At 43.5% G+C, this 23,891-nt stretch overlaps 1 protein-coding gene and 1 long non-coding RNA gene across 2 annotated transcripts; one reads left to right on the top strand and one right to left on the bottom strand.

Annotated features, from left to right (window-relative positions):
* On the top strand, positions 1 to 10,682 carry LOC135394558 (UPF0547 protein C16orf87 homolog). The gene is made up of 3 exons (XM_064625359.1): positions 1 to 164; positions 2,835 to 3,219; positions 6,926 to 10,682. Exons 1-3 carry the CDS (start codon positions 96 to 98, stop codon positions 7,063 to 7,065), a joined length of 594 nt encoding a protein of 197 aa, XP_064481429.1. The 5' UTR covers positions 1 to 95; the 3' UTR covers positions 7,066 to 10,682.
* LOC135394559 (uncharacterized) lies at positions 5,610 to 16,339 on the bottom strand. The gene is made up of 3 exons (XR_010422935.1): positions 16,289 to 16,339; positions 16,135 to 16,214; positions 5,610 to 5,654 (listed from the first exon to the last, which is right to left on the bottom strand). It is a non-coding gene; the product is annotated as an uncharacterized LOC135394559 (long non-coding RNA).
* Between the last annotated feature and the right edge of the window lie 7,552 nt (positions 16,340 to 23,891).

Genomic DNA, 23,891 nt, shown 5'->3' with positions numbered 1-23,891 from the left:
GGGGAGAGAAAGCAGAGGAAGGGAGTATGTTTTCATACGGGAGTCGATGAAAAACATGAAAGTTCGTTTGCGGTCTAATTAATCAAGTCTTCAAAATGTACAAGCGATTTAGTGCAACGGGGAAGCGAATGGTCACCAAACAGTGTCCACAGTGTGAACAGCAGGTAATTACGTTTTGCTCGTCACTGTTATTCGAGAAACTGTGCTGATTACTGGTGATGATCATACACTATCTGGAGTCGACTGCTTTATTTTCATGTGTCATTGACAATATAACGTGTCGTGCAAAGTGTGTTGGCCCCTAGGATTGTCGGGCATTTGCAACGCGATTTCTGTTGTGCGTATTTCAGATAGTAATAGTCTTATTTTGATTACTTTTTTTCTTTTTTTTTTTTCTTTCTTGAGATGTACGCTGCTATGGCCTATTTCGGAGATTATACGTGGCGTCTGAGGCTCTAAAAAAATTGTCACCAAACATAATTCTTATTTCCTTCTGGTCCCGTATAGCTATATGAAAACGCTATATATTTATTGAAAACGTGAGTCATTCATTACGTCGTGAACATGTACAGCATGCTGTGAATGTCTGCGATGAGTATGGGGCTCCATTGCACTCAGTCTTTCAGGGCGGAACTTGCGATAATAAGAGAAAATCCTTCGTTATTCTGGTCCATGACTATTTTATATCTGCCTAGTTTGGTCATTCTTGTTATTATCTTGTTTGTATGTTTTGTACGTTCAATCTGGCTGTACAACATCAAATAATTACCTTATATTCACACACACAAACAAAAGCCAGCAGTTTCGGAGGTTACAACGGAAGGTGATAATTAATTCCTAATTTTGACCAATGAAAATGGAGTTATGCACGTCCATCTTTGTCGAAACGCAGCCTGCTGCCCACGCATAACCTCATGTCTTGCTCTTCTGTCAGCGCTGCTATAGCGCTGCTTTTGTGTTATTGCTCAGCTCCAGACGACACAGTATTCTATTGGTCGATCTGCGAAGGCTATAATCTCGTTTGTTGCTGCAGCAGATGTAACTTCGAGGATAAGGAAAGGAGGGAGGAGAGATGGCCGTTCCACAAAATTGGATGCAAGCACCCACTAGAAAAGTGTAGTGCATTCTTTTTTTCAAGTGCAAGGTTTTCCCACATTGATGAAGTACCAGCTTGCCTGCACCCCATCTCTCTCACTTGTGCATTCTGTTCGAGAATGCTGCAAAAGAAGTTCTGGAAGTTCAGTGCAAAGGAAATGCTTCGGAAAAAAAAAAAAAAAAAAAGTATGGGCAACATTTTAGTCGTTACGAAAAAAATAAAAGTTGAGTTTTGTTGGAAAGTATTAAGATTGTGATTTCGTCAGCGTTTCGTTTTCACAGGCCACGTGAGAGACACACAGAAAGAAAGAAAAAAAAAACAAAAAAAACAGCCTTCGCAGTTTTTGTGCCCAGTCGCGGCAGTGTGTCCTTTCGTGTTGTTTTCGTCTTCTCTCTTTTTCTCTCTTTCTTTTACTTGCAATGGCGGCTCTCCTTCGCGCTACGAGGGGGTTGCGCCGTAGCGCCAGGTGACTGTGGGGGAGCTCGTTTTGGGAGGCACACGTATTTAGTTCGCGTGCGCTGCTTAGCGCTGCTGTGTATGTAGGAGGAAATAAATAAATAAACTATTTCTTGTTCTTTTTTAGCCGTGGAGGGTGGGTGTTATTTTGCGTTATTTCTTTCATTGCCAACTGCAGGAATTTTTCCCGCTTGTGTTTGTAGCCATACCGATTTATGCTCTTTGATCTATTTCACGAAAACATTGACGAATTTTAAACATGAACGAAAGAGGAGCAGATTTTGTTTCAGCGTCGAAAGTACCATAGTGTACTTGGGATGGTGATGATGATGATTCATGTTTTATTGGCGCGGCGGTAACTACGACCATAATGCGCCAGTACACTGATTAAAACCATCACTTTGATGTACGAGCAGTATGGCGCAGATGCAGGTCAACTGGTGGACATACACCATAGTGCAAAAGTCTCGCGTTGGTGTCGTCCTTCTGTTTGTGTACAGACTCCCGCTTTTGTTCAGTTGAATATGCTATTGAGAATATGTATTGTGTTCGTGTTTTCAGGTTTTATCTTTTCTTTTTTAATTCAGAGTGCAAAAACCCGAGTTTATCAGGGTGTAAAATAGGGTAGAATCAGGTGTAAAACTAAGAAAAAGGCGCTTTTCTCATTTCTGATGCACACAAGATACCGAACAGCTGTTCTGAATGTGGAGTGCTTAACATTTTCCACTGGCTGTCTTGGCGGTTGAATTTACACTTTGGCTGGTTCATTTTTGAGGATTTTTTTCACGTTTTACCCTAAGTGACAATGATACAAATGAGTAGAATAGCCAGAAACATATTTTGAGAGGGGTCCTATGAGAACTTTGCATGGGGAGGAGATTATTTCACCCCCGTTTTTCCTTTCTCAAAAGCACTACCACAGGTACAAGTTTGTGAGGGGGATTTGAACCATGACCCCCCCCCCCCCCCACTGACTTTTGGCTACGCCTGATGCAAATCATGGTGTTAAAATGGGTGTTTGCCGTGTTTAACACTAAAATTCAAGGCCCTAAGAATATACAAGCACAAGTCCTTTTTCTTTTATTTTTATTTTTTTTGTTAGTCTTGTTTTTGGAGCAGGAACAAAATGATATTTTGCTGCATCTTCCTGAATTTGATGAGCCTCTTTTGTTTACTCACTGATCTAGCAATGGCACCCCCATTCAGAAAAACTATACATATTCCACTCACATCGCCTCTCACCTCTCCAAAATCACAAAGATGTCATTGATCTATGTTCTAGAACCCAGTGGCCTGTAAAAGCTGCCCATGCGGTCATGACTTCTTCGCCTCACGCAAGGCAATGGCCATGGCAGATGAAGCTACAAATGGCAGACGTCGTACAGAGAGGGTACGCCGAGAAAGACAGAGCTACCTCACCACCCTTCTGCTCGAGGAGCGGGCACGAGTGGCAAAGAGGAAACAAAGGTTAAAGGAGCAGCAGCGAAATCCACATCACCATCCACAGAGAGGACGGCCCCCTAAGGTGTCTTCATCACAAGACGATTCTGGTGAAGAGAGGAAGTCCAATCGTGGGAGGCCTCGTAAGACACTCATCGAAGACATCAGGAAAAAACCGGTGGGCAGCAGCCATATGCCCATGGTGAAAGTAGAAGAAATGAAAAAAGGTATATTCACTTCTTACCCATACAGGGTGTTTCACCTAAAGCGATAAAAAATTCTAACTGGTGACGTACTTGCCGGAGGATTGTGGGACTTTCGGCAATCCCCTTCTGGGAACTTTTGCCGACATTTAGGAAGGCTTTGGAAAATTTTTAATTGAGGGAAATTTATTTTTGTCAATTGAACTTCGAAAGTTGCAACGCGAACCTCACTTGTGTTTTACAGAAATATGAAGTCCTCCATGGATAACCGCAGACCCAGCAAAAACTATACACAGTATTGCAACAGAAATAGTCGGAAAAAATTAGTAAAAATTACGCTTTAGCTCCGCCTGCTTGATTTTCGCAAATGTTGCACCAAATGTGCGTCTAGAGGAGGAAGCAGCCCCGCCTTTTGCCTTCTTTGTGATAAGACGGCTGTCACCAGCATCAAGGTCAAAACGGGGGAAAGAAAGGTAAAACAAGAGGCGGGGACACTTTCTCCTCTCCCCGCATCTCCCGTGCGCTCTTATTTGCGACAGTCGAGCGGGCGGAGCTAAAGCGGAAATTTTACTCTTTTTTTTTTTTACTATTTCTGTTGCGATACTGTGTGTTTTTGTTGTTGCTGTGGTTATCCGTGGAGGACTCCATATTTCTGTAAAAAAAATTTAGTTTTGCTTGGGAATTTTCAAAGTTTAATTTAAAAAAGTAAATTTCCCACAATTAAAAATTGTCCAAAGCCCTCCTTAATGGTGGCAAAAGCTTCCAGAAGGTAATTGCAGAAAGTCCCACAATCCTCCGGCGAGTACGTTGCCAGTTAGAATTTTTTATCACGTTAGGTGAAACACCCTGTATATCTGGACCCACCTGAGTATTTCTTACCCCTCTATGCTGAAGGTGAACTGGGTATTCTGCTAAAGAACAAAGTTTACAGGATACCGAAGTGGGTTGCACCAGAACCCATTGTAGTTATTAAAGGGATGGTCACACCCGGAAACGCATATATGGAACCGATAACACTATGTTCGGCACTGGACGGCAATCTACCTGGCTAATCGTTTCGTCTGAAAAGTGCTTGGATATTAAATGAACGAATTTTAAAGATCAGCGCTGCTTTTGAGGCCGCAGAAGTTCCAGCAGCATGACATCACTACCTAAGTGGAGGAGTGAGAGCACGGTTCTCAAATGGGGAAAGGTGCCGTCCAGACGCCCCGTACCTCTATGAGACACCTGCACAGCCGTGGCATCCCTTTTCTCTAGGTCGTGGCCTCATTGGTTCTTGGGGAGTGACGTTTTCTCGTTTTTCCAGGGAGGGGATTCCAGCATACTCTCAACATCCGGCATCTGCTCTTGTCATGTATTTCATTGAATAACAGTCAAACAACGTCACTACTTCGTGTGGAATTTTCGATTGCATGGCCAGTGGTACACGAGGAATAAAATGACACTACAGTTCCGAAATCAATTGGAATGGATGCAATCGTCCCTTTAATAAGGCTTAGCAGAAACAGAGTGTGATTAGGGTTTTTCGTTTTCGGGTTTTATGATTTTTCAAATTCAGGACGGGAAAAATCGGGGGCTATTTACGTGCGAGAATTTGGTGAGAAATCGGGCTCTACGATCTCTGTTTGATATTTCACCAGGGAATTTTCGGGTGAAACAAAAGGCATATGATACGAGCCACTGCTGTGACACTGGGACGAGAATCTTTCCGCTCGGAACTGGGGCAGTGAATTTATTTATTTATTTATTTATTTATATACCTCAAATGCCAAGAGGCATTACATGAGGGGGGGTTAACAGACAAAAGACGGAACAAATAGTAACCGAAACGAACATGAGACAAATAGCACGCAAACAGTTAAGAAACAAATAATAGCAAATACAACATTTCGCACTGCTTCACAAAATGTTCATGAGATGCTGAAGCTACAACATTCGCAGGGAGGGCATTCCACTCACGGATGGATGTTTGCATTGGGGAGTAATAAAAGTAATTAGTGTAACCAAAAGCTGCTTGCAGTTTACACAAATGATCAACTCGGCTTGAGGAGTGATGAGCCATTTGCAAATAATGAGACCCATGATGGAAAAGTTTGTACATGAATGAGAGTCTCCGTGTTTTTCTTCGATTTTCTAAGACAGGGATGAGTTGCATTTTTTTTAAATCTGTGATACTCTGCCTGTCATATTTGTTATATATAAAACGGACAGCTTCGTTCTGAATGGACTCAAGCTCATCAATGAGGTACTTCTGATAGGGACTCCACATCAGCGACGCATACACTAATTTAGAGCGTATGAGTGTCTGATAGGCTAGCAATTTAACTGTGGGTGAAGCTAAGTACAACGATCTCCGTAGGAAACCCAATACCTGATTACCTTTTTGAGAATGACTGCGGTATTCAAACACTTGCCTGAACTCTACAAAAGCTCGCCTTTGACTCCTGCAGGAGGGGATCCTAAAAGGAGGACAAATAGGTTGTCACAAATAGCTCTTTTTGCTGATATTATGATTCACTTTTCCGACGGTTTACACAGAACGACAAGTTGAAGGACCGCAAGGATTTCGGGTAGATATCAGTTTTTACCCGAATTCTTGAAAACTTGTTTGGGGGGGAACTATCGTGAAAAATTTGGGTTTAACCCGAAAACGAAGGACCCTTGGTATGGTTGATCGCTGAATAAGGACTCAACAATAAATGACATAACCATAGACATAAACATCTGGTGATTATACACTTCCCACAACGATGGCATTGAGGTCAGTTAAAGGGGCACTAAAATGCAAAAACAAGTTTACTTCAAATTACATTACATGCTATGTTATTTTCGTACTTGTTATCATAATTCAAAACTTTGATTCCGTTACGAAGCTGCAATAAAAAATATACCGGACTCTTTCTTGCTTCGGCGCTAAGCAGAGAACGTTGTTTCAGCTCGTGCATCGGTGTTTTTAGTCCATGCTGCGCGTGCCACGCCATGGAACAGTCCAGTGAACAACATAGTGCGCATTGCGAAGCGAACTGGCGACGCTGTCCAAAGGACATGAAGGTAAATGTTGTCAGTGGAACATTCGCGAGCACTGCTGTGGGCTACAATTCGGTGAATCTATATTGAAAATGCAACGGTGCGCATCATGCTGCGCATATACGGAACACTACGATCGGACCTGTTCCAAATTCACATGCCCACGATAGGTATGCGCGCGCTTCTTCTGCTGTCTCATTGGATGTCGCCAATCTTTGCCTCCAGGGGATCCCATTCGTTGCCGCCAAAGACGGCTCTGTTTTCATTGCGTTTTTCTTCTAACCAGTAGTGTTGTGTGAACTAATTTTGTTTGAATTGCACTAACTGAAACACAGACTTTCATTTGAGGGTAAGTTGGCTTTGCATTTTAGTGCCCCTTTAATGACGATAACGACGACACGCATGGTAAATCAAAAAGGCCTCCTTGTGTATCAGCAAACGGTTTCAAGTAACGATGCTGTCAAAGCAGTGTGTTGGGGAGTGGTCCATATTTAAGCTGATTTCTGGTATTTTAAAACTGATGCTCATGAAATGAAAACAAAATGTGATAAGGAGTTTATTTCCTTATCTTTTTTGTTTGGGCATCAACTGCAAATCAGCTATGCACGAAAATATGCATTCACAATGTGTAAAATTAGATAGGGTTTTGTGGTAAAGTTGTAAGGACAGGTTTGGCATGATGTTTCCATTCGTTCTTTCGCAGAAGAGCCCCCAATACCTGAAGACGAAGAAGACATGTTTGAGGACATGTCTCCAGAACAGTTGGAACAGTTTGCTTTTGTTCTAGAAGAAATCAACCGGAAACTCATGTCCCAGCTGTTTCAACAAAGATTTCTTACGTGAAGCAGAGGTACCCCCCCTCGCACGTAAGAGCTCATCTCTGAATGTGTGAGTGTGGGGATGTGTGATGAAAAAGGAAGTGAAAGTAATGAACACGAGAACTGTTGCGGGATGTGCTGTGTTGTACCATGATTAAATGGTACTTTACGAAACTGCAGAAGGTACAGTTTTAAGTGTTTCGCACATAATTCACGTGTATGCTGCTTGATTTTGTGATGTGCCATGAAATGTATTTGTGGCACGTTTTTAACACTATGTCCATTTTATTATTGTTACCTGTATAATGTTTGAAGGCACAGTGAACAAATTTGCATATTTTGGTTGCTTTCGTCTGCTAAAACACTTTGAATGCCATCTGCGTACTGCAAGCTGGCGAGATCAACAGATCAACGTGAATGTTAGCGTGATGTAATATAAAATTTAAGTCACTGTGATGTGAAATACTTGTAATATTTTCCAAACTATTGCAGTAGCACCGTAGTAGTGCATTGAGCGGGAAGCATCGACACTATAGAATATGAAGGTAGCACATGTGTGTGATTTACTGACCATGTTTACAGCAAGATGTAGATACCATTTTCTATGCACCTGGTGAAAATACAGTGGAGTTGTAACAGAGTATTAACAAATCGTACTGTATGGTTTCTTCACACCATATTCTGACGCATCTAATTTTTGCACAAAATAAGGCTGTTCACCTTGGAACTTCACAAGCATTAAGGTAGAATGCACACTACCTGCTCTGTGTCTATCGCAACCATTTCATGATAAAGCTATTTTGTCTGTTTTATCGAGTGACAGTGAATTCTTCACAAGGACACAACGGAATCAGATATATTCAAAGCAATGTCTGAACACCTTCATGCCTCTGTTATGTGACTCTCGATGCGGGACCCAGGATGTCATCCAAAATGAACATTTTAGAGCTACATCTATCTAGAATCTTCATGACATGCACTGCAGTGATATTGTTATTCTTAAGCGCCAAAAAATTGATTTTTGATTTGCATACTTCACGAGTGCATACATTTAATGCTTCAAATGTTGTGACATATTTTGTCCCAGAGTGCAAATTTTGTCTATCTTGCTTTATATTGGCGAGATGCTAAAAAAAGTGAGAAACATTGTGAGTGTTCACCTGGAAATTTTTTTATGCCTTGCTAGTATAATACCTGTAGGTATCACTCCTTGCATTTTATCACGTTGCATTCAGTAATATTGGTACCCTGACTGTATATATTGTGGAATGCGGCAGCAGCATTGCAAGAGTGGAAAGGAAGTGGTGACGGTGCGAACAAAGTTGCAGCGCCAGTATGTACTGGGTGTCCAATCTCACCAACACTGCATTCTGTGTACAGCTTGTATTGGTCCTCCTTGTGAAACAGCAGTATTGCATTACATGCTTGCAAAGAATAGGGCTTCAGCTGAGCTTACAAAGACCTTTTTAGGCAGCAAATAAATGTCAACACTTGTGTTCGTGGTCGTCGTGTGTGAGCTGACGTTGCTTTGTTGGCTGCCACAAATGACAAGTTTTCTTTCAGTAATCATAAAAGGGCAGCTGTCCTTCGCTGTGCATGCTACAAAAATTATTTTTATGCAAAGTAAGCAGTGAGGAGCAACGTGCATTCTGTAATGACAGAAATATGTTTTCTCTTCTGTTCTTTGCAGGATATTTTAACGTATCTGGGACGTGTGCCTCTCAGTTTCTTATACCTGTGAGGTTTCAGTTCTTTGTAGTGTAATATACTGAGAGGAAAGCCTTTCTACCTTCCATAGTGGTTGGGACATTGAACATTGCAGGGTGCTGGAAGGCAGGGCAGCAAACTAAGTCCAAAAGAGAACAAACACTGGAATTAACTATATGTCATCTCAGCGAAACGGAGCTGACACTGCACTTGGCATTTTGGAATATACATCACCACCTGGCTAGCCAAAGAAAACATTCCGGTCCTGTTAGCACGAGCTCAAGTAGCAACGTTAGGACATCACTCCCCGCTGGGTAGAAATGCATGCTCATTAGTACAAACCCACGAAACAAAACGGAATACTTAAGGCCTTTTCTGGGCTTTTCAAATACAGAAGTTGCGTGCAAGGGATGTTTCAATGGGTTAGATATCCTGATCTGGTAAATTGTTTTATACAAGTGTATTTGAACGTATATTTGCTGTGTTCAGATAATTATATACACCAGTTTTGTCAGGAAACATTATAATAAGTATAATAATATAGTAAAATAATATCGTATATAATAAAATGCTGATAATACAACGAAGCTTGTCTGCTCTGCAAGGCATGTAAGATTCACAATAACCGCTTACATAGTACCTTTGTGTACCATATTTGAATTTAAGTCAGGTTTGAACAGCTTTTAGCCATTACCCTTGCCCTCGAGAATGTTGCTGGAACAGGGTGATTTGTGTGTTGAACAAGGTCCTGGACTTGCACTGGAAACTATATTGATTTGATGCCTTGGTGTACAGAGCAAATATGCTTATATATAGTTTACTCAAAAAAAGGTTTTGTGCCAGTTTAATTTGCACTAAGTGCATTTGTTCCTCTGATGATGACCAACGGAAGAAACTGGAGTTGCACAAATTCTATATGCAGCTTTATCTCAAAAGCAGTGTGAAGAAATTTGTGCATGTTCAGACACTTGCATATGAATATAAGTATACATCAGTGTACACCGTATTTCCTGTGCACATATACATATTTTTGACAAAATGGATTTGTACAATGGAAGCAGACTTCATTTTTGTAACTGGCGAGAAACTAGTTTTTGGTTAGTTAGGATGTGTGTGTGCAAATATATAAGTGGATGTATTTCATGTTTGGAAGCAACACGATTATAGCTAGCTGAAGTGTTATCAATCATAACGTCACCTTTGAACTGAAAAAGAGAAAAGCTTTATCATGGCCACAGTAAAAACATTAAATACAAATTTTGTTAATGTTTCTACAATAGTTTTATAATGCTATAAAGCAGATTACCTCATATGCTTTGTGGACAGTGCAACTGTTATTGTTGCAGTGGAAATGTGTTCTGTTCTGTGGAACGCAGCAGTTGGGCATTACAACGGGGGCCTGTGTACCATAACATGTACGATGATGAGTAACGCAGGTCTTTTGGGGGATCATCACTGCTGCAGTGCTCCATATGATAGTGCACACTTGGTAAAATCTGCTTAATGATTGTGCACATTTATGCTGTTGAGTATCTCATACATTAGGCAACATTTTTATTTTATTTTTTGTTTCGTATTATTAATATGTTTGGAGCGCAGGAGTGTCATTCGCCTTGTAAGTTTGCTGTATAAAAAAAATTGTACTAGTGTTCAAGTCATGCTTGCCATGCATGTAATATGAAGACAGCATATTCTTTTCACTATCATTAGACTACTTGAACATTCAAGCATCACTACCTGCTGCAGAGTTGTGTAAAGACCCCAAGATTTGTGAAAAGTGTATAATTACTATACTACTGTCTTCAATGAAGAATGTATTGTTGACTTTTTGCTGCGCTATAGTACTATTACATTGTAACAGAAGGAGGGTTGTTATTCCTTTTTGTGTTCAGAGCAATATAAGAATAAAATACATTGCCATACTGCAAAAAGGCATGTGAATCCACCCTGTTAGATTTGTATCGAAATTACTTGGATTGTGCTACAAATAATATTCATGCGGTACATTAACTCTTCAACACGAAATCTACTGTGAATGCGGAGTGCGTGAATGCATGGACAGCCAACCTACGGACCCACATTATGGTGGCAAATCTTCTAGCGACTGTGGCGCTCTCCAGCGGATGACGTCATGTGAATAAACCCTATATCGACAAAATCTGTCGGCCGACATCCAAAGACATCGATCGTGTCCACGAACCAGTCACACTGCACATACAAAAGACGGCTGACACAGACATCTGTATGTCGCCGACTGCCCTGCTAACAAACAAGCCTGGCACACTGAATGACAGCGACATTCTGCGTTGTCCTTTCTCTCAACATGGCGTCCTGCCATTAACTACTTCTACAGTAGTTTAACCATAACTACTAACTACTTCGCGATGGAGTAGTTTACCTAGTAGTTCAACTACTTTTCAGGAGAGTAGTGAAAACTACTTCTTTAACTATACTGCAATGTATTTTAATTACAGCTATAACTACTTAACGATGTCCATCAACACCAATCTCTTGTAGTGTTCTTGGACACCGAAATATGAATCACAAGCAGTGATAATGATATTTGAAATATACTCTTGTGCCTACGTCGCTTAATTCACATACTGTCGTAATATCCACTGCCTGTCTCTTGTATATTATGCGCTGACAAAAGAGCTTGCTGCTACGTACAACATACGACCATGTAGAGATTTACACTCAGGCTCCTTCGTCACAGATCAACGTTCCACGCACAAATGTTGTGGTGGGTGCCGATTGCACCACTGTGAACCGTAAAATATTTTCGCTTAGCCACGATGATCGATCACGTAGCCATCCTATGCGGTTTCAATGCAAATTTATGCAAATGAGGCTTCATTAGACAAGCATTAAAAGTGAAGATTTAGTACACATGCACGGCACAATTGCTCTGCACCTCCGTTCTCATCAAACAGGTAGCTCAAGGTAAAAGTCGAAATAACAATCGTGCGGTAAAGCTTGCAGCAAAATTGGAAGTAGTTGGCGCCTGCAGTAACCTAACTACTGTAGTTAATTACTCGAAATAGTAGTTTAACTAGTAGTTGCCACTACATTTCTGCAAGTAGTAACTATACTGGCCATCACTGATAAGCAGAAATGCTACCATCATTGTGGAGCAGGAAGTGGATGCTGAGACGAAAGAGCAGATGAAAGATGAAAGTCACTGAAAAGGTTAGCCAGCTGTAGGGATCGAACCCACATCTTCTGGATTACCGGACAAGGGCTATACCAATTGAGCTAAGCTAACACGCCTCTCCAGCGACTTTCGTGGTGCGTCATCTGGGGTTCGATCCCTACAGCTGGCTAACTTTTCAGCGACTTTCATCTTTCATCGTTGATTTCTTAGGCAGTTTGAGGCTTTGTTTGTATCTGTCCCTTCTATGTTGTTCCAGCCTCAGAACATCAGTTTCTCTCTTGAAAGAGCAGAGCTCGAGCCTCAAGACAGCGAGGGTACGCCGATGGATCCGCGTGGACACCCGGACTTTCGAAGACCTTTGGTAGTCCCTAATCAGCAAGCAGTTTATTTTAACAAAATAAACCTGCCATAGTTAGGGTTTTCGTCAATCGTCCTGAAGATAGTCATGTACAACAGAAAAATAAATGACAAAAAAAAAAAGAACATTGATCTTACCGCACGTCAGAGACGCTCCGCGATCTCTAAGAGCGCCGTTTCCATTAATTCCTTACAAGGATGTTGCATGTTCCACAGCAACGTCTTCGTCTCCATCATTGATATGAGCATTTTCTCTCCTTCCGTAGTGAAATCCATGGCTGGCCAGAAAAGACGCGAACATTCTTGGCAGGGAACCTTGCTTGCGCACAAACAAAATCTCGCTCCAGACCTCCGGGAGGCTGAATGCCACACAAAGCTTCCGAGGCTAACCTTTTTTTCCCTATCCACGCACGTGGCCTCGTTCCGCCATACAAACCGTTTAAACCCGATTCCCCTAGTATTGTTCTCGTTATCCCCGTTTTCATGTGAACCCTTTTCTTCCAGAAAGCTATGCAAGTTTCATGCACGAAAGTTTGTTTTAAATAAATGCCACGACACATGAAAGTAGCACAGAAGTCATTTTTAACACCCCGTTTCCTTTCTACAGACTGTTAAGTATAGGCCAGAAAGATGCACCATGAGCAGTAATTCACCCCACAGAGTCATAATTATCGCACAAACTGAATTTAAAGTACGCCGCAAAAAGCGACCGTGCGCAACGGTGCGGTGGTGGAGGGGACCAGCCTGTGACGTTGCGCTGACGCCACACCGTCCGCGCTCGCTGATTAGTTCTGTGTATCGTCTGCTAGTCAGCTGCTAGTCAGAGAGACTCCTGCGGGACAATGAAATCCTCCATGCCCACGCCGTCACCCTTTCAATTCCTTATCCCCCCTCCTCCCCCTAAGAAACAGTTTTACCTACTGCAATGCAAAAGAAGAAAGTCCTCAGGCACAAAAAGAAATAGACAGGCGCTGACCTGGACTGGCCGTGCAGGCGTTATGACGTCATAGGTCGTCCCTCTCGTCCTTGTTACTTTACACCCAGGGGGCGAGCCGAGCTCGAGAGTGACCGAGCGCGGCTGCGTTTGTGTACGTTTCTTTTTTCTTTGTTTTAAAAGACGAGACATCGTGTCCGCGAACCAGTAACACTACATACCCAGTACGCAATCAATTTTTTTTTTCTTGAAAAAAAAGAAAAGAACTGCAAGCATGAAAACCGTTTGTGCTGTTCGGCAAATTGACGCATACTTTCATCAGATGTCTTAAACTGAAAATATTGTGGATGGCCCTCTGTACACAATTAAATCAACTTTCCCAGAAAAAGAAGAAAAATCCTTTCGTGCAGTATGTGTCGCCTGTCGGCGATATATTTTGAGCAACGATCAAGCCGCTGACATGTCGTCAGACGCAGTTTGTGCACGTTTTGTGGTTTTGTCATCAAAGCCTGTCACACCGTAGCGACATTTTGTCTGGATGCAGTTGTCGCTGTCTGTCAGTGTAGTGTGACAGCATCGGTGTCTGGCAAAACAAAGTATATGGTGACAGTGTTTGTCTTCGGTTGGTGTCGTCGGAGTATCGTTGTCGCTCGGTGACGTGGACAGTACCCCGCACCCGCAAGTAACACCGAGCCGTGTCCTTGGCGGGCGAATTATCGGCGGGAAATGAAACCTTGCGACTGCTTGCTATGGTGATGCTATGTAACACGAGTCTTATCACGCCAGGAGCTCGTGCTAGACCTTCAAGGTCACGCCACATTGATCATGCTATTTTCTCAGGTGGTTTTTGTTGTGTGAATTTGCAAGAATATAATAATTTAAACAGTTTCAATAGACCTCTCCCTGTTTGTAAACAAATGACGTCATTGTGTTCGACAGCGCCACCAAGTTGGTAGAGTTGAACTGCGCTCGAAGCTGGGGGCGAATAAGGTCGCGCCCGAAAGCCAAGGTCTTGAGGGGATTACGATGGTCTCTGAAAGGGACGCAACCTTCGGTCCTACTTTTCTTTCAATAGGAGGCAGCGAACAAGTGCCCATTCGGGGAACCCAGGCCTCACCTTCCGATTAGTTTCGGTTTCAGTCTGTCTACCAACGTCATGGTGACGTTTTTCGGATAGAGGTCTATTCAATTGCAATGTGACGAGACACCGTGCAGCAAAAATATTTAGAGGTGTGCATGCCCTCTCGATATTTGCCCTCACTTCAATTTTTGCAAACAGAGGTCTTTCTTCTCACCTCAGTTCAACCTTTTATCCTTGCAAATTTTCTTCACCTCACCTTACCTCGACCCTCTTTGTGAAAATTTTCATTACCTCACCTCAATCGTTTTTGCAGGGGAAAGTCCTCGTCCTACCTACATCAATACATGGAGGACGTAAAAGCTTTCAACGAAAATATGCAAATCAGCAGTAACGACCGTGCCTTATCAGAGGCTTCCGAGGTACACTCTTAAAAAAAGCGTGTACTTTAACTCCTTTTTTGCCACATATATGACACCCTTTTGGGGAGTACAATTTCACTCAAAAGGGTGTCTCCTCACTCCCTCAAGGGAGTAGCATAACACCTTTCTCCCTACTGGGGAGTAGACCCAGACTTCCACGCTGGGAGGAGGTATCGCCTCCGTAGAAGTCATTTGCTCTTCTCCATCAATCTCTCTCTCTCTCTCCCAGCTATTTTTCTAGCCTCCCTCCTTATGATTTCTATGGTATTCGTATACCGGCACTAGTCCACAGAAGGAACGACGTGCACTGCACCTTGAAACGTCGCCCCCTTCTTTGGGAAAGGGACCAACAAGGTCGCTCCACGTGCAACGGTGGAAAGAGGGAAACTGAGGAGCTGCGCAGACAGCTGACATACTTGCGTAGCGAATGTTAAGGAAGCACGCAACATCTTTTTTTTTCTAATTTGAGGAACAACGGACTAAATGCACGGAGACCAGACAGTCACCGCACTGTTCATTTTGTCCATGTTAGAGATGCAAAATTTCCAGAAATTTTGGATCGCTCGGAAAAAAAAAACGTTTCTTTCATTTTTTTTTCCAAAAAATTGGAAAAAATGGAATGGAAAGAATGGAAAAAATGGAAACAAACGCGGTTACTGCTGAGTCGAAGCATTGCCTGCCAAGCCACAGCATACAATGAGCTAGAAACCGTAGTAGTGTTCACCCTCTAGGCATAAATGCAGAGCAGAGCATCTCATGAGACTGCTGTCTACTCAGGGATAGGTAATTGGAACAACCCGTCCACTCCAACCAGAACTCCGACATTATGTGAACGCGATGGCGATCGCTTGGAATAGCCAGACGGAGTTGGTGGTTGTTGGCGGAGTAGAGGCACCTAAGGCACTGTTGGCGGGTTGGAACGCATCGAACGCACGCAAATTTACAGATTTGAATTTTGTCGCCTGGAAATTTTGGGCAATTTTTCCGGAGACGAGGAAACAAACCGAAAAAACTGTTCTTTTTTTTTTTTTTTTCTTCTTTCGGGGCTTCGCATCTCGCTAGTCCGTGTCCCCCGCCCCTCAGACGCAAGGAAATGTTTCCTGTTTGATCCACACACTATAGCTCAATTGCCTTCTCTTACTTTTGTTGCTAAATGTTACCGCGTTGCGAGAACCTAACCCGAGGCAGGGCAAATTAAAGGCAAAATGGGCAAGGGCGCAGGTCAGCTGGACAGTGAGGGATTTCCCTATCCTAACCCAAGACGAACACCTGAGCTTGGGTGAGCCAAAACCCACACGAATTAAACTTGTGCATATTAAGTTCACGTTAAACTTGGTTCGCGTTAAAGCTTCAGTGTCAGTGTTTTGAGTGTTCTGCGGTGCCCCCCCCCCCCCCCAAAAGGTCGATTTCCGGTTAACTTACTGCAACTGGGGGATACTCACCACAGAACCGAGTGAAACTTCCTTGATGGCAAGCAACTGGTTGGAACACAGAAATAGAACAGAACACAAGCCTCAACGTGCTCCAAGAACATGCAAGATTGAAAAATGGCAGTCGTCAAAAAAGCCAAATGGCGGTGAGAATAGAGCAACGCACCTCTTGGTTACCGGGCCAGCCTCAGTTCCTCTTCCAACACGTGCGCGCGGCGCGCGTGTGTACGAGAAAACGTGTGCACTATAAGAAACAAATAAAAAAAAGTGTACGTTTATTCCTTTTGGAGACTAAATGCATTGCCACAAAAAATAATCCCTTTCGGGAGTAAATGAATGTCACAGAGTGGAGACTACATTTCACGCTCTGTTCTAAGAGTTCCAGGTACATAATTCGTGGGCATGCATGAAAATACTTTGAATCAAACCGTCAACCGTGATATATCGAGTGATATAAATCTTGCGGCATACATATGGCACAGTTTGCGAAGAAAGAAGCGCTATAACTGTTTCTTACTCTGTGTAGGTGGAACATATCTAAGCTGGCCGAGTTCCTTATTCCATCAAATTGACCAAGAGCACATATTTACGCAGACTGTTGCATTCGGAAGGGGGAAGACCATTCGCGAAGCTCAGTGGCAATTTGCAGTCCGGGGTAGTAAATGTCGGGGTTAGGGGACTAAAATAGGGAGTACCTAATTGCAGTCGAGGGGACTAAATTCTGCAATTACTCCTTTTTTCACTCCTTTTTTTTTTCTTAGAGTGTGGGAGAGTGAAGAGAGTGAAGCGCGTCTTCCGTTCCTTGATTGAGGCCCCTTGGTTACCCTGGGTTAGTAGCCGGAAACCTGTTGCCAGCGTAGTGGAGTGGTTACCGCACACGACCGACAATCGAGAGGTGAGTGGTTTGAGTCCCGCCGCTGTCTGGGTTTTTCGACACTGCGTTTTTTTCTTCAATATTTCGAAGTTTGTTCCTTTGAGTTCAACGCGAACTGTATTCCGAACATATTGGTAGCGGTGTAATGTGGGGAAGCGATTTCTTTCTTCGCTTAAAAATAAAAAAATAAAAAGAAAGAAGAAGAAGAAAGTAAATAATCCTAGAACCCCAAAGGGAAATGTATGAGGAACGTGGCACTCTGCAGCGCTCTCGGACGACAATGACATGTACCACAGCAAGTTTTGAAACCCTTTGAGATCATTTTCCGCAGTGTATATAAATTCTATGATTTTTCTTCTTTTATTGTATATACGTTTCTGAGCAATAATACTTGGCTTCAGGTACGTTTCAAATTGTGCCCTTTGTATTGTACTTAAAGTATGTTAAAGTATGTATTTTTATCCAGCACTCTCGTGTGCAGTACTCAAGTACCCAACTGACAATGCCAATACAAAAACTCGAAAATACAATGAACAAGTTCTGGTTGCTGAAGAGGCATTTCTTCATCAGTAGCGCGAGCCAAAACCGCTTGTTACGAACTGGCTAAAGACGTTGGCCAAATCATAATTACTTTCCCGCTTTGTGTTACCACTAAATGGTAAAACGCGGAGCCATAGAAACTCTATAGTTTCTATGGCTCCGCGTTTTACCATTTAGTTGCAATTTACTCGGCGAGTGCTTCGCACGTGCAGCATGCAGCCACACAAGTGTAGCCAGACTGACTCACCGTACGTGTAAATATTCTGTGTTATTTTATATAATAATAGTAATAATCTTTATTAACGTGCCCAAGAACAGCCAAAGCCTTTAAAGCCAAGAACTTCAAAGCGTAATAATAAGCATTGAATAATCAAATCAAATCAAATCAAATCAAACCTTTATTAAACTGAGAGTGGACAATACAAATCAGACGGGTCCGCCTAAGCCCGAAGGCTTGTTACGCGGGGCCCGGCAGCAGCGACAAACACTACTTGTGTTTATAAGGTTAAACATACATTGGAAGCATAGTTGATATATAATACGTAATGCCTAGTAAGATTAGCTTGACAAGAGCATGGCACGTAATGGGAACTGGCTGGTGGTTACATTCCAAGTAGGTAGACAGTTCAGTTTACGAACAGTTCAATTCTTGTTTTTTAGAGAGCATTCCGTAAGGGACACTTAACGGGGTGCACTGAGTGATATGGTGTCAAGGTGATGTTTATAGAATAAATCCCTCAATGATTGCTTTAGCTGACGTTTCGAATTTATATGCAGTATTTCACTTGGGAGGCGGTTAAAGACTGCTGGCACATAGTAGTTTCTACAATAAGTTCCATATCGTGTGACAGTGGTCGGTGTGAAGAAACGGACCGCTTCGATCCTGAGTTCCCTGGTTCGAACTACAGGTATCTTAAATTGGTCCATCCAGAAATACTTCAAAGCTACCGAATAGACAAAAAGATTATTGAGACAGGGAAGTCTAGCCGTTGCAAAGATGTCGGAAGAGGCTACGGAATCCGAAGCCCGTACAACATTTTTTAAGCAGTTACGAAGAATAGAGTTAATTTTAGATTTCCACGTCTCGCTACAATGGCTGAAAAGAGTGATGCCGTAGCGCAGAACACTATAGCCCAGGCTGTCCAACACCGTTCTTCTGATCTTCTGCGGAGTGATATAGCGTAAACGGTATAGAACGCAGGACACCTGTCTTAACCTTGCACATACGTAGGCCAAATGTTGGTTCCACGACATGTCCGAGTTAAAGGTGATGCCTAAGTATTTCACGGCGTCACTGTAAGCTAATCGATCGCATTCGCATCTGATACAATGTGAGCTATGTAAAGTTAATAATAATAATTATTATTATAATTATTATTATTATTATTATTATTATTATTATTATTATTATTATTATTAAAGCGCTTTACTTAGTATGCTCTTCTAGTAAGATTCCATAGCAGTGGCATAGCCAGGAGGGGGGTTCCAGGATTCAACCCCTTGAAATCGTACCTTTGGTAGTGCAGTTGGGAGAGGGAAACGAGGGCCTCCTTCCCCATGTAAAGTCCCCAACCTAAACAACCCTTCCCGAAATATTTTTCGGACTACGCCACTGCTGAACTGCCGGCGAGCTCCTGTGAGAGCCGCGCAAGTACGCACGAACGGCACGGGCTGCCCCGTCATACGTTTGTTTTCGTATGCAACACGAGATGGCGCCACATGAACGAAAAACCGAAAAGGGAGAGTTCGGCGCTGTCATGCACAAAAATTCTAAAATCATCATGATAAGGGCATACAATGGCACCGACCGACAAGAAGAAGATGAATCGTTGGTATAGGTACTTCTGACTGGAATGCCATAGACGCAAGCAACACACCAAAAGCAAAGGGATTTTTCAAAATGCTCGTCTTTGTATCGGGCTTGTTATCCCACTTCCTCCTCTTCTCCTTCTTCTCCTTGATCCGCTCTCGTTTTCATAAAGACGTATTCTAATGCTGTTGAGCACTCAGTAGATACGTACGGAAACGCCTCCAATTTACGCTTTCTTCCTTCCTCTCTTCTCCAGAAAGCTGACAATCTAGAGCGATTTCTCATTGATGCGCGCAAACGACTTGACCAATCGTCGCGGGAGATCGTTTGAGAAGACCAATCCGAGGCCTCTCCGCTTTGTCGTTCTTCTTGAGAAGGAGAAGGGGAGGGAAAGCTTAAATTGCGGTTTCGTTCGTTCATAAATCATGAACAACGCAATCGATGAACCCCGTACCATTTGTGTTAATCTCAACGTAACAGATCTCGAATTTAATCGATACGTTTGTCACCTGGAGTAGCCGCGCGCCGGTCCAACGTGGAGTTGGCCCAACGCATCCGTATCTTCTTGCAACCAAAGCAACCAATAAACCCAGCCGTACGAAACAATAACCCCTCCACGAGCGCATAACAGACCCAAGGGCGTCTCTCACGGCATTCTAACTAGAATACCAGTAGCGTGACGGCACAGCTGATGCACTTCGCAGAAACACCAAAGGGTCTTCCCCAAGCTTCGAAAGGGTAGGATGATTCTCTCATGCGTCAGCTCCTCTCGGGGTGCTCTTTCTTTCTTTTTTTTCGATTCCACGAAAGGCTGTGTTTTCGTGCGCCGCGATGTTTGTGGACCACCGGTGTTCCTTCATTGGAACGTGGTCATCGCGTATCCATGACGTCACAACACTTGGTTGCCCGTCTGTTCAGCGTCGAATACTCATTGAGGAAGGCGCTGTTTATGGAAGAATCGGGTCGGCCCTGTGCCCATACCCTCTAGGAGACGGCAACCAGTACTCCGGCCACACGGACACGAAAAATGACATGAAGTGCTTAATTCCTTACATCTTAATGTCATTCGTGCGGTGCCACACGGATATATTTAATGACAGTTTCTGCTTAATGAGGTCGCCGCAACTCATTCGCCGATCAGATGCCCACCCTCGCTCCCATGGTCTGCGCAGAGTTAACACTATTCCTGCATAAAACCACTTTGTACCGTACAGCACAAGATTATTTCATAATGCGAGGTTGCACAATATTCTTTTACGAGTATGCTCTGACGACAGGCTCGATGAAGCAGATGCCATATGCGCATTTATGTTACCACGTTAGTAAACCATACGCTTATCCGCATTAAAATAAAGTTATACTATTGTTAAATTTCGGAATATTATACATGCACCTGTTTAATGACCTTGAAGTTTTTAAACGGGCATAAATTTTAGTTGTCTAGTCAGCAGGCGACATCAGCATCGTCACTACAAACTGACGTGTGGCGCGCGATCTTCGCGGATAATGTCGTTCGGGACGAATGGCATTACACGAAAATGACATTTGTTCTGCCCGTGTGGTACTGGTATAAGTCCGTTTTACTCATGCCGTGAGGTAACGAGACGTTGTCCCAATGATGTTCTATAGCTTGGCTGCTGACTTAGTTCGTGTCTGTGCCTAGAAAGCAAGGAAATGATTACCTTTCACCAGAGCCGTCGCGAGGCAAGTTTGCGCCCAGGGCTGGGTAAAAGTGACCCCCCCCCCCCTCACTGCCGTCAGAAGCTCTGCAAACAAAAAAAAGAAAAAGCTTATTTGCACTGCCGAGAATTCCAATTCTCTTGATTCCCGCTTTACACTGTCCAACCAACCTGCTAGGGTCTGCCGTTCCGCGCTCTCTCTTGTGAGGGCGCCCGGGCCGGCTGCCCCTCTTGCCTCCCCCCGTCGCTACGGCTCTGCCTTTCACCCGTCGTTGCGATATCTGCGTTTCGTAGTTTGCTAATCGAGTCCGTATGTCTCTGGGCAATCGTTTGCAGACGACAATCGTGCAGAAACGCGATTGCTGGTACATTCATTTGGTCGCAGACAACAAGTCATGGTGATTGGCATTCGGTAGCGTTTTGACGTATAAATATTCTTTGGGGGGGGGGGGGGGGGGGGGCGTCAAGAGGACATATTGGAACCCCTGATCACCAGTAACGGTGCTTCAACGCATGCACACATTTTGTCACACGGCACCTGCCACTCGGTGCAAACGCTGCGAATGAATAAGGCAACACAGGGGTTATAACAGAGGGGATTTAGTTATAAAATTTTTCAGTTTGATGACCTACTATATACCGGATGTTTCACGAAGGTCCTCGGGCTGAATAATTCGGCGGCGCTAATAACAGGTGGCGCTATCGAAAAGCTTTCTTCTCAGTGAGCATCCCTGAGACATCGGAGCCAAGGTCGTGCTGAAGACTGGGAGGTGGTGTGTCCGAATCCTAGCACCGCCTGTCCTGTCTGAGGTTTTCCCTGGGTTTTCCGAAGACTTTCCAGACGAATGTCGGCACAGTTCCCCCCTGAAGTCGGCCCAAGACGCACAGTAACCCCCCTGTCCTCCGCTCCTTCCTGCTGTCTTCTCTCCATCTGTCCACGTCTGTACGCCGCTCATAGCCACAGTTGCTTCCAGGCGCTAACACGGAATTAAAAAAAAAAAAAAACATCGGCCAAGAACAGCAATGAGCGACTTATTCATTAAATCAAACTCCTAACTTTTAAATTGTACTTCGGGCGCTTTTTGAACCTCTTTTTTAATGATTGGAACCTTCACCGAAAAACGTTTCAGAAAAAAAAAATAAAAAAAATACGAGTCGATAAATAGTGATTTTTAGCGCAATCAATTGATTTTGGCTTATATATAGGGTTCTTCGTTTTCTAGTTAAACCCGTTTTTTTTTCATGATAATCCCCCCCCCCCCCCCGAACAAATTTTCAAGAATTCGGGTAAAACCTGATATCTACCCGAAATCCTTGCGGTCCTTCAACTTGTCGTTGAAGTCGTCGGAAAAGTAAACCATAATACAGCAAAGTGAGCTATTTGTGACAACCTATTTGTCCTCCTTCTGTAATCCCCTCCTCCAGGAGTCAAAGACGAGCTTTTGTGGAGCTCGGGCAAGTGTTTGAATACCGCGGTCATTGACTATCCTATAGTTCCGAGCGGATATATAAAGATTATTGTTTCTCGTCCCAGTGTCACACAGTTGTGGCTTGTTTTATATGCCTTTCGTTTCACCCGAAAATTCCACGGTGACACATCAAACAAAGATCATAGCGCTCGATTTCTCCCCGAATTCTCGTGTGTAAATCGCACCCGATTTTTCCCTCCCGAATTTGAAAAATCATAAAACCCGAAAACGAAAAACCCTACTTATATATTTCTTGGGCGGAGCAGCGTACGAATGCACTCTTTCGATCAGCGGCTCAGCTATCTGGCTGCCAATTACGTGTTCATCCGCCTGGTTCACACACGGTAGTGACGGAAGATAAGGAACCGAGGCAGAGCGTGCCTTTGTATAGTGATGATGACGACATACGAGTGCACCGAAGCCACGATGACCGAAGCGTCTTTTCTGTCTTCTGTTCCTTGTGGTCCGTCACCCCCCGTGTGTGAACAAGGCGGATGAACACGTAATTGGCAGCCGGACAGCTTAGCGAAAGAGCGCGTTGGTACCCTGCTCCGCGCAAGAAATATGTAAACCGAAACCAATTAATTACTCGAAGAAATCAAGTGTCGACGTGTTTTTTTCTTCCTAGAATATCTTTAGCTGAATGTCCCGATCGGTAGAACAGAGGTTCCGAAAAAGTCCGAAGTAAAATTAAAAAGTTACGAGTTTTATTTAATTAATGAGCATATGCAAGTGAGCCGCTCACTGCTCAGTTCTTGGCCGATGTCTCAGGGACGATGACTAAAAAAAAAAAAAAAACTTGTCGATGGCGCCACCTGTTTACGAATTATTAAGCCTGGTGACCTTCGTGAAACACTCGGTATACGGCGAGTGACGTCCTCTTCACCATATACATCACAGAGAAGATCGAGCCAATCCGAGTGCACACCCAGCCGGAAGGACCGCCACATCCAGCTGAAAGGACCACCTTGCACCGAAACGGCGCGTCCGACGGCACGCGGTGGGTGCCTCGGTCGGTAAACCGCTGTGGATGTAGAGTTTCTGAATTGAATTGAATTGAATTGTATTTCATCTGTGGCATAGATGTGGGAAATGGGAGGAGCGCTGTAAAAACAGCTTGTACAACAAATGAAGAAAGTCGTGCCAAATATCGAAGCTGCTTCCTGCGACGTCGCTGGGTTCAGCTTCTGGAGCTTGCTTCGCCTTCTGTTCTTCAGTCAATGTTTGCGGCTTCTGTTGTGTTCGTGGTCGCTCGTCAGTGGAGTCAGTATTCTTAGTAGTTTTAACAAACATGCGTATGTGAAGAAATATATGTGAAGAATGAGATGTGAAGAAGATATGTGAAGAAAAATATGGAGATAGTGGTTCCGCAACCATGGATCCATCCGAAGGTGACT

The sequence above is a fragment of the Ornithodoros turicata genome, chromosome 5 (genome assembly GCF_037126465.1).
Source record: "Ornithodoros turicata isolate Travis chromosome 5, ASM3712646v1, whole genome shotgun sequence".
NCBI classification, from domain to species: Eukaryota; Metazoa; Arthropoda; class Arachnida; order Ixodida; family Argasidae; genus Ornithodoros; species Ornithodoros turicata.
The sequence above is the reverse complement of the archived record's forward strand: the minus strand, read 5'-3'. Positions and strand labels throughout refer to the sequence as shown.

Excerpts from the sequence above, each read along its gene's own strand:
- LOC135394558 (XM_064625359.1), top strand. The coding sequence starts at position 96 with ATGTACAAGCGATTTAGTGCAACGGGGAAGCGAATGGTCACCAAACAG. Across the intron at positions 165-2,834 it reads GTCCACAGTGTGAACAGCAG|AACCCAGTGGCCTGTAAAAG; the intron begins GTAATTACGTTT and ends TCTATGTTCTAG. Across the intron at positions 3,220-6,925 it reads AGTAGAAGAAATGAAAAAAG|AAGAGCCCCCAATACCTGAA; the intron begins GTATATTCACTT and ends GTTCTTTCGCAG.